The 9,931-nt window shown below is 38.5% G+C and overlaps 1 protein-coding gene across 1 annotated transcript; it reads left to right on the forward strand.

Moving 5' to 3' along the window:
- Positions 1-1,915: 1,915 nt before the first annotated feature.
- Positions 1,916-9,352, forward strand: LOC145996005 (zinc finger CCCH domain-containing protein 10-like). The gene is made up of 2 exons (XM_083132158.1): positions 1,916-2,071; positions 5,414-9,352. The coding sequence occupies exon 2, from the start codon at positions 5,477-5,479 to the stop codon at positions 6,728-6,730; it is 1,254 nt and encodes a 417-aa protein (XP_082988284.1). The 5' UTR covers positions 1,916-2,071; positions 5,414-5,476; the 3' UTR covers positions 6,731-9,352.
- Positions 9,353-9,931: the final 579 nt, after the last annotated feature.

A 9,931-nucleotide genomic window follows, 5' to 3' on the forward strand; every position in this document is an offset into this window, starting at 1 on the left:
CAGGGACAAAAGTAGGGGGTAATGGCCCCCTTTTTCAGCCACTGCTGAAGTAGGTTAGGATTCATATTCATCTAAATTTCAAGAAACTTAATATTATAGAATTACTATCTTCGTCGTGGAAAAATAAGGGTGAAATATGCCCTGCTGCCTGAACAGTTTATATAGGAGAAAACAACCTGCAGTGTCATAATAGATTCTCCAGATCAATTTATCTATCCAAAGTACAAAATTGCGTTACCTAAAGTAAAGGTCTGCGCTTCATTCAGTTATGCAAACCAATGAATCATATCACAAAAGAAAAAAAAATCACGTCATGATCAAAATCACGCATTGTGTATTCAGATACTTCCACCAGTCTCAAACTTACAGGACGGTACGAAACAAAGAACTGAGAAGTTTCGATTTCTACAGTAAAGCACGGGCCCTTCTTGTCGCACAACAGTGTTGCTACCTTGTGCATACATAGCTAGCCTGCCTAACCTAACAACGTAGGCATTTAGCCAAAATTAAAGGTATTCTCTGCTGCCACGTTCTTTTTCTGCTGTAACCCAAAAGAGACATGCGCGCGGCAGCAGACTGTTTTATCGTGATTTCATCATGCTATGTATGCAATTACGTCCGTAACACATGCTGTGAAGTTTGAGCGATTAATTACACAAAAATGTTTTAAAATTAGGTCCCTTAGCATTCTTCTAATAATAAACCTAAATGCTCTCGTAGTTAGGTTAGGTTCTGTTAGCATTAAAATAATATAACTAAATGCTATCTAAGAAAAAGGTTCTAAATTACCTGTACATTGATTCCCAATAGTCATATACTTGCATTTTAATCGTCTTCATCTGTTCTTAAGATTTGTAACATCCTCTTAGCAGACGAATTACGTGGCAGCAGCAAATTTGACGCTTATTCTTACTGCTGACACGCGCGTGCAGCAGACTCTGCCAAAATTAAAAAGCTCTCTCCCGTGATGTCAGAACATAAGGTTGCTCAAGTGTTGTGCGATAAGTGAGACCCGTAAAGCAAGGATTAATTGACACTGATTCAATGAAAAGACAGGGTTGCCAAACAAAAAAATATCACAGACTATAAAATATCAAGTACCAAAATGTGTTTTAAACACTTCTAAAAAAAACATGTTTAAAACACATTGTTTTAAACGTTTAAAACATTTGTAAAAAAACAAAGCCATGTGTTTTAAACGTTTAAAACAAAGTGTTTTAAACATGCCAACCCTGGTCCAATCCCGATTAGCCTTACTGTGCACAAAGTGGACTTAAAACACCAACTCAATCAATCAAATCAACATTGATGGAGAAGAGGTCCTAGAGCTTCAATCATTGAAACAAAACTCAAAACAAGCTGTTGACAACTTCTTCTCCAGCATACATAATAATCCATCGCTTAAAAACACATAGGATGTAAGAAAAAAATTAATGAAAATAGTAATGGACAATTTGCACGGTAATACTTATGGATACCACTTACGATGCACATCACAATTTCGTTTCTTAACTGCTGTCACAATAACTAAAGCTACCCCTTCCGAACGAAAATAGCATTGAATTGGATGCGAAGCAAACACGGTCTCTCGTTGCGTAGACTCAGTCCCAGCGCGTCGTTTAATGTGAGGCGACCGTAACCGTAGGTAGGCGCGGAAGTCTCCTTTGGGGAAGGGACAGTTTTTTTTATGTGTGATAGTGAACGGTCTGATAAGTTGTCTAGTTAGTGTTTATTCTACTTGTTTTTTGCAATGAGAGTTTCAAGAATCGAAAGAATGTGCTCAACAAGCTGCTGATAATCTCTTCACCATCTTATGTAAAACACGTAATTAAAAAAAAAAATTGAAAATGGTCGTGGACAATTTGGAGAGCAATAATTTTGCATTTCACTCAAGTAGTTCAGTTGGTTACCGATGATGGCGCCACAATGGACCAAAGAAATGCAGTTTTCTGTGTAATTTGTGTTTCGAACATGATAGACATTAACGACAATAGACAGGTTGTTAATGAGATTTGTCTTCTGCATATTTAAGCACGTTTTTCATCCAAAATTTGTCTTTGACTTACAAAAGGTATGCATAAAGTAATTATGTATCCAGAAAATCATTATGGTGTGCTTGTTTCAGACACAACATATTTTCGCATAGGGTCCTGTTTGTTTTCATTTTGCAATGTAAAGGGTCCTGGTTCCCATTGTCATTGTGTAATGATTTTTCCAACTTTACACAGAAGGATGAGGAAGCATTTAGAAGATTACTGAAATCTCTCAAACTTACTGCACTATATCAGAACTTTTATTTTGTATCGTCTAAATTTAAAATACATATCGTCTACATAAGTTTGAGTCTAAGATAAGACATGCATTTTACTGTTCTTAGTAACACTTTACTATACCGGAGACGGATTTCTTCAAATTTACAGGGGAAAGTACTTACGCAAATCATTTTCTGTAGCGTTGTTGATGTTTGGGAATGTAGTTTTGATCCATTTTAATGCGAATGCATGTGGTTTTCTACGAAAATCTATTTCCGACGCGCTATTGCTGCTGCCGCCATTTGCTTTCTGCACGAGAGCACAATACCCTCTCGTATTGTCCGTATATGCTAAATTGAACGAAAGGAGTGCTAATGGAACCTAACCTAACAGGCCTAACCTAACCTAGTAGGCATACCTCGTCCCCGTGATGGTTCGTGGGGCTATCGTGAATTTTTGGGCTAACGTCAATGATTTTTGGGGCTGGTTTGTGGGAAATAAGGAACAACAGTAAGTACTCGCTAATCTAAGAAATATATATTATTTTCGTTAGAAATTCATTATTTCACCTAGAGAAATGTTCCGCAATGCAGAATAGTACCTTAGCAATGTAAAAAATTGTGAAATAAATCATTGATAGGTGTCTCCGGTATAGTAAAGTATTACCCACAAATTAGTTACTCCAGACTTGAAACTTACTGTCTTCCAAGTCTCAAGAAGTAGTTTTAAATACAGTTTTCCATAGGTACAGTGGGATCCATGAGTATTGCCCTGCAAATTGTCCATAACTATTTTGATTAATTTTTCTCTTACATCCTACGTGTTTTTAAGCAATGGATTTTTATGTATGCTGGTGCAGAAGTTGTCAACAGCTTGTTTTGAGTTTTCTTTTAATTCTTGAAGCTCTTATTGGGTCAAATAAAGTGCACGAACACGGTGATGGACAATTTGCACGGTAATACTCATGGATCCCACTGTACTTTTCAGTTTATTTTGCCCGTTAGTCGTTATTAATAGCTATATTGAAAGTTTAAAACTGTTGTGTGATTTTCGGAACGACTTGAGATGACCGGACCCCTCTCCGATTTTCTTCATATTTGTCATACTCACTAATTGAGGCGGCCTAATCACGAATCTGAAGTTAAAATTTGTCGGAAACGTCTAGAAATTGCAAAATAAGCGAAAATAAGGAGTTAGTTTTTGGAATGGAAACTGTCGATTTTCGCGAAATTTTTTGTTTCACAACCAAATATATTTATTCCTGATACTACCACGACACCAAATTTTAACTATGTTTGCCTAACCTAACCACGTGCCAATGGTTCGCAATTTCTAGACGTTACCAACAATTTTTAACTTCAGATTCATGATTAGGAGGCCTCAATTAGTGAGTATGTTAAATATGAAGAAAATCGAAGAGGGGTCCGGTCATCTCAAGTAATACCTGATTTTCATATATATTAGAAGATTGTTATTACCATATTTTTTCACGTTTTCTTAATTTACAGATTCTTTCCCTGCGTTCGTGTCACTTTCTACAGATTTCAATTCAGTGCTAACATATCCGATGTCAGATTGTTGTACTTGTGACCTTGTAGTGTAAACTAAATTGGAAAACTTCCTGTAGGTTACCGTACCGGAAACCTTGCCCTTGATATTAAGGGAGGGGGAAGGGAAGGCCTTGGCTAAATCACACGTGTCGAGGAGGATGAGACAAGTGTGTGTGACACATGTCCTTACTTCCTGGTCTGTTGTTATTTCCTTGTAGAGGCAACGCCCTATTATGTAACTCGCAGAAACTGCTCGTTGCACTTGTCAAGTCATAATTTCTGTGGTAAATATTAATTCATGAAACTGTTGACTAATTAGTTTCTCCAGGCTTTGAACTCAGTTCCAGTATTCTAAGGCCAGGGGTATATCTAGAATTTTCTATCTGGAGAGGGTGCAAGTTCTTATTAGGGGCTATAAGAATAAATAAAAGGCCGTAAATTGGAAATTTGTGGAAAATTTTAGTTTAAAAAAATTTAGGGAAGTTGAGGAAATTTGGGGATGGGGTACTGGGGGGTGTTTGGATAAATCATTGTCTAAGGGACTTCCTATCCTATCAAACATGCAAAAAATGATTCACGATTCAGAACAGTTACCTAAATATTTCATGTTAATGCTTAAGAAGATATATTGAACATGCATACCGTTCTGTATAAGTTACACTGGCTGTAGGTGTGTACTGTTTATGTTCTTACAAATTAATAATAATAAAAAAAGTAAAAGGTACTACTTTACTATACCGGAGACACCTATCAATGATTTATTTCACAATTTATTACATTGCTAACGTACTATTCTGCATTGCGGAACATTTCTTTAGGTGACATAATGAATTTCTCACGAAAATAATGTCTATTTCTTACAATAACGAGTACTTACTGTTGTTCCTTATTTCCCACAAACCTTCCACGGGCAGCCCCAAAAACCATTGACGTTAGCCCAAAAATTCACGATAGCTCCACAAACCATCACAGGGACGAGGTATGCCTACTAGGTTAGGTTAGGCCTGTTAGGTTAGGTTCCATTAGCACTCCTTTCGTTCAATTTAGCATATACGGACAATACGAGAGCGTATTGTGCTCTCGTGCAGAAAGCAAATGGCGGCAGCAGCAATAGCGCGTCGGAAATAGATTTTTGTAGAAAACCACATGCTTTCGCATTAACATGGATCAAAACTACATTCCCGAACATCAACAACGCTACAGAAAATGATTTTCGTAAGTACTTTCTCCTGTACATTTGAAGAAATCCGTCTCCGGTATAGTAAAGTGTTACCAAGTAAAATTACAAATCTACAGAAACATGTAGAAATAAAGTTAGTACCAGCAACCTACTTAGTACAGCATGTGGTGTGGAATCTCAACAAATAAACTGATTTATAACACAGAGATTGTAACACTATGTAGCCCATTACTAGAGGGTTTTCCAATAGAAAATACCAGATATTTTCAGATAATGATGTAGCATTCAGCATGTAGTGATGCGGAGACATACAAAGGAATAAAGTGTCCATATGATTAGAATCATATTAATGGTAATTAGTGTTTGTTATACGTAGATTATTATATCACACCTCCTTCACTTGCATGAAAAATAACTTCTGTTTCTTTCAGGATACCTTTTCAACAACATGATTAGAGGAAATGAATTTGTAACACTGTGAAGAAAATAGAAGAATGTCAAATAACACAAATGATGTAGTAGATGTGAATGCAGTGTGCAGAGACTTTCTGCGGAATGTGTGCCGAAGAGGAAAGCATTGTAAGTTTCATCATCCAGATGTAGACGAACAGGAAGTGATAAAGCTCCATTGCTTTACCTACAACTTCTGCCATGATTACCAGAACAAAAAGTGTTCAAGGCCGAACTGTAAGTTTCTGCACTGCACAAGCGAGGAAGAACAGTTTTACAAGGCCACAGGCGAACTTCCACCACGTGTTTTGCAAGATACATTAAGAAAGGGCAACTTACCAGACTTTCCTCTGAGTAGGGGAGATATTCCCGTCTGTAAAGATTACTTGAAACGTGAATGTCGACGGGCAGGGAAATGCAAGTTTCGTCATCTTACGAGCGGTGACTGTGAACTGTACATGCTGCATGCACGGCGATCCGGTAGATACGAATTCAAGAATTTTGAGTGTTTCAATTCTTTCGATGGACCCGAACCGAAAAGATTCCATTCCAGCAATGATGTAGTTTTTAATGGCTTCAGGGATGATCATTTCACAAATAATTCTACTCTTTCAGCAGCCCAGCAAGCTGAAATCCGTATGCTTGAGGACGAGAATAGTATGCTCAGAAAGAAAATAGATGAACTGAAGAAACAGGTTTCAGATCTCACTGCGACCAATGAATTTCTCTTGGATCAAAATGCACAGTTTCGACTCAGTAAGCAGACCACAAATGTTACAGCTGTTACGGTTCCCGCGGTCACGATAACGAACACCGTTCCAGCAGGTGCATCGACGGTACAGGTGCAGCCGATTGCGCAGATTTCGCAGCCTTTGTCCATCACCGCCAGGGAACTTACCGTGGTGGCGGCCGCAGGACAGCCAGGTTTGAATCAGCAAGTTCCGGCACCAACGTCGCAAGTTGTTGGAAGCGTAGGGACATTGGGGACCGTGGCAAGTGTCGGAACCGTCCCGGTGTCAATTTCAGCATGCACGCCCACGTTAGCACCTACTCTTGCATCCGTGTCGATAGCGCCAGTGTCGCTGACGCAAGCACTGCCTCCGCCAGTTGTCACGATGGCCACCATGGCGCAAACACTTCCCCAGCAGCAGCCGCAGCAGCCCCAGGGTCCACCGCAGTCAGCCGCACAAGCTCAGACCTTACCAATGTCCATCAGTGGTGCCACCCCATCGTTAGTTTCCTACCCAATAATGTCGCAGGGCTTGAGGCCAGTGTTGGAATCTACCCTTTCAAGATAAAGTGTTGGCTTCTGAGGATACTACGTGAACCTGTACATCAATCGTAACTTTGTAAAAGGAGTGACTGAACTTTACCAGTGACTAGAGTATAGTGTGTTAATTTATTTCATCGGTATGTTTTGCAAACTTCATGAACTGAAATTTGTGGAACTTCTGAGTTCGATAACAGTGTGGCTAGTTTTGTGGTTGGACTCATTTGTGTTAATTTCTCTTATGCTTTTAGTTCGCTGTGGTAGTTCAATCGTTAGGGTGTCTACCATGCGAGAAAGCCAGGTTCGATCCCTGGTGGTGGAGAACCTGAATTTTTCCCCACCTGTTCAAGTGGCTCTGTCACCCACTCAGCATCGTTAACAGTGGGTATCTGGAAGGAAATCTGGGGGGTAAAGGTGGCCAGTGGCAAGGTGTTGACCACATCACCCCTTCCTTCAGCCGTGATCAAAACAGTGTAGGGCCCTAACTCCACACCACTTTACTTTGGTTCTCTTATGTTTTCAGATAAGAGGGATTATTTCCTGAAAATGCTAATTTTTCTTGTTTTTATCATCATTACATATCTAACTAGTGTTTATTCCAGGAAACCATTAAAATTAAAATGGTGAGTAACTGTTTTATTTTATTTGTGTATCTGGTGGTATCCCTCTTTTTTTAACATTCATGTAAAGTGGAAGAAGCCATTTGTGTTCTGTATCAAAATGCCCAGAAGGAAAGAATCCTAGTAAGCATACCCAATGGAGGCTGTGGGTGGCCTTGACCCTCTATACCCACTCAATAAAGTGAAATATTTTGCATGGTTTATGAAGATTTTTTCCTATGAACATTTTCAGTTACTTTTTAGCTTGTGAAAATGTGTTATTGTGAAGTAAAGTAGGTCTGTTGCCGTCAACCAGAACAGTCTGAAGGTGTTTGATTGATTGATTTGGTGTTTGAAGTCCACTTTATGCACAGTAAGGCTAATCGGGACTGGACCTAAATTTTAAAGTGGGATGGATCCGATCCACACTGTGCCTCCATCGGGCAACACCCTGAAGGCTTCGCACAAGTGAATAAAGCATCCAGCATGGCATTCCACAATAACACCTATAAAGTTACATTGTTAAGTTTGGCTCTGGTGCCCACCCAGCGTTGTATAAAGTGGGTACCTGGAGGAACCTCTGCGGAGTAAAGGTGGCCAGGGGCGTAATCAATAAAGTGTGGGGCTCTAACTACACAGCCCAAACTTTAGGTTTGGGACTGATGTGTTCTTTCTCTATTTAAGTGTGCATACAAATGGTTTTAACTAATAAAAAGTGGTGAAAGTACTCTGAAATGGTAAGCTTTTACTTACATGGGCCATGCTTTTCAATCAAATATCTCAATTATCTGTGTTTTCTGCATGCTGGAATCAATCTAGATTACATAAAAATCTGTCTTATTAAGGAAATTCAACCTAATTCTCGAGGGAGTACAGTGGGTCAGTGGCCTAAGGCTGTGGTCATGTAGAATTGAATTGCATTAAAGGGAAAAATTAATCAATCTGATTTAGTTATGGATTTATTACTATGTTTAGAATTCCTCCTAGATCCAAGAGAATTGCTCTGATGAATTCAAAAAAGATATAATTCAGTATTTCTAGTATCATTGTATTTCTTGAAAGTAGCTCAACAGGAATCAATTTAACACATAGCCGCAAAGCTATTGCAAACATCTAGACGGCAGCGAAAGCAAACCACGTGAAGATTCATGTGAATGTTCTAGAAGTTTTTAGCGTATGTGTAATTTTTCAGATTTTGCAATATCATAGCAGTTTTTTGAAACTGGAGGAAATTTCAAAAACTGGTTTGCTGGCCTTGACCAAAAGCCCAGTCAAGCTATAAGCAGGTCTGGTTTGATGTTCTTGTACCTAGAGTGTATCAATGAGCAGGGTTTGCATTTTAAGTGTCGAACCAATCCTGACTGCCCAAGAAATAAGCATTCATTTTTCGCATTTTCAAACATCAGATGGCACACCTTACCAAACTGAGTCAGATGCCTGTGTTGTTTTTTGTTCTAATATGCTGATTAAAATACCACATATGATTTAAAAGAGCAGCTCATTTTCTGATGTTATATGCTTTCTGTGACTGTCCTTACAGTTTATTGATAAATATAATTGATATTTGATATATTGTGCTCTTAAAATATGAATATTGCAACATGTCTCTTTCAGACAAGACAAATTTGATTCACCCATGGTAAATCTTACTTTGACAATGTTTTCAGTAATTGCGACACGTTTCCAGCATCAGTGTGGTACTTTAACTATATTCCACTTGTGAAAAGCCTCCTGGTTTAACACATCAGTGTGAGTTCCACTGTATCATGTCAACAAGTTTTCAGCGAAAGTTCATGGAACATTGGAAGTACATTTTAAATTATCTTTGAATCCGTAACGACAACAGTTGTGGAAATCTTTAATTTTGAATATTTGGTCCTGGAATGGAATTTCCAGAAGTGTTCATGCTTGTAACCCTGTTTGTGTGTGTTAAATTATGTTAAACTCGGGTGTAGTCATGCAGTTATCACTCTCACCTGTGGTGGAAATGGTCTCGGGTTCAATCCCTGGTGAGAGCTCCAGGACCAGCCTCATGATGAGGACATTTATTGAGCTGCTTGGAATTAGTAGGTGCTAGCATTACATGTGACATTTCACACACAAAATGTAAGGTTCTAGACACGAGATTGGATTTAAATATTCATAATGAACTGATTTCATAGAATTATGAAGTACTTTGTACTAAGCAATGAAAAAAATGTGAGTATAGTGACATAGCCTGAATGCATGAAAATCATCGATGAAAATTTGTTAACGTGTGCGACACTTTAGAAATGTAGCAAAATTTCACTTCATTTGTCTGCGAAGCATATAGGCTACAGATGCTAATAGCTTTTGTTGGTGAAATATGCAAATTGTATGCGTTCACAAAGATTTGAACCTCAATGCAATTAAAAACACTAACAATTTTCAGATTAATCGATTTTGTTGTTTATTTGTAATAGGACCACTTTTCATGGAATGCCCCAGTAGCGAACTCCAGTCTCAAAACCCAGAAAACAGCAGCGATGGGACTATGCATTGATCACATGTCAACCAATGAATTACTGCTCTAAAGGCTGTTTCACGTTATGTGTAGAGAACTATGACATCTCTAGAAACAAGTGATTTTGTAGGCTCAAATTCTGATA

This window comes from Lepisma saccharinum, chromosome 12 (genome assembly GCF_977018435.1).
Source record: "Lepisma saccharinum chromosome 12, izLepSacc3.1, whole genome shotgun sequence".
NCBI classification, from domain to species: domain Eukaryota; kingdom Metazoa; phylum Arthropoda; class Insecta; order Zygentoma; family Lepismatidae; genus Lepisma; species Lepisma saccharinum.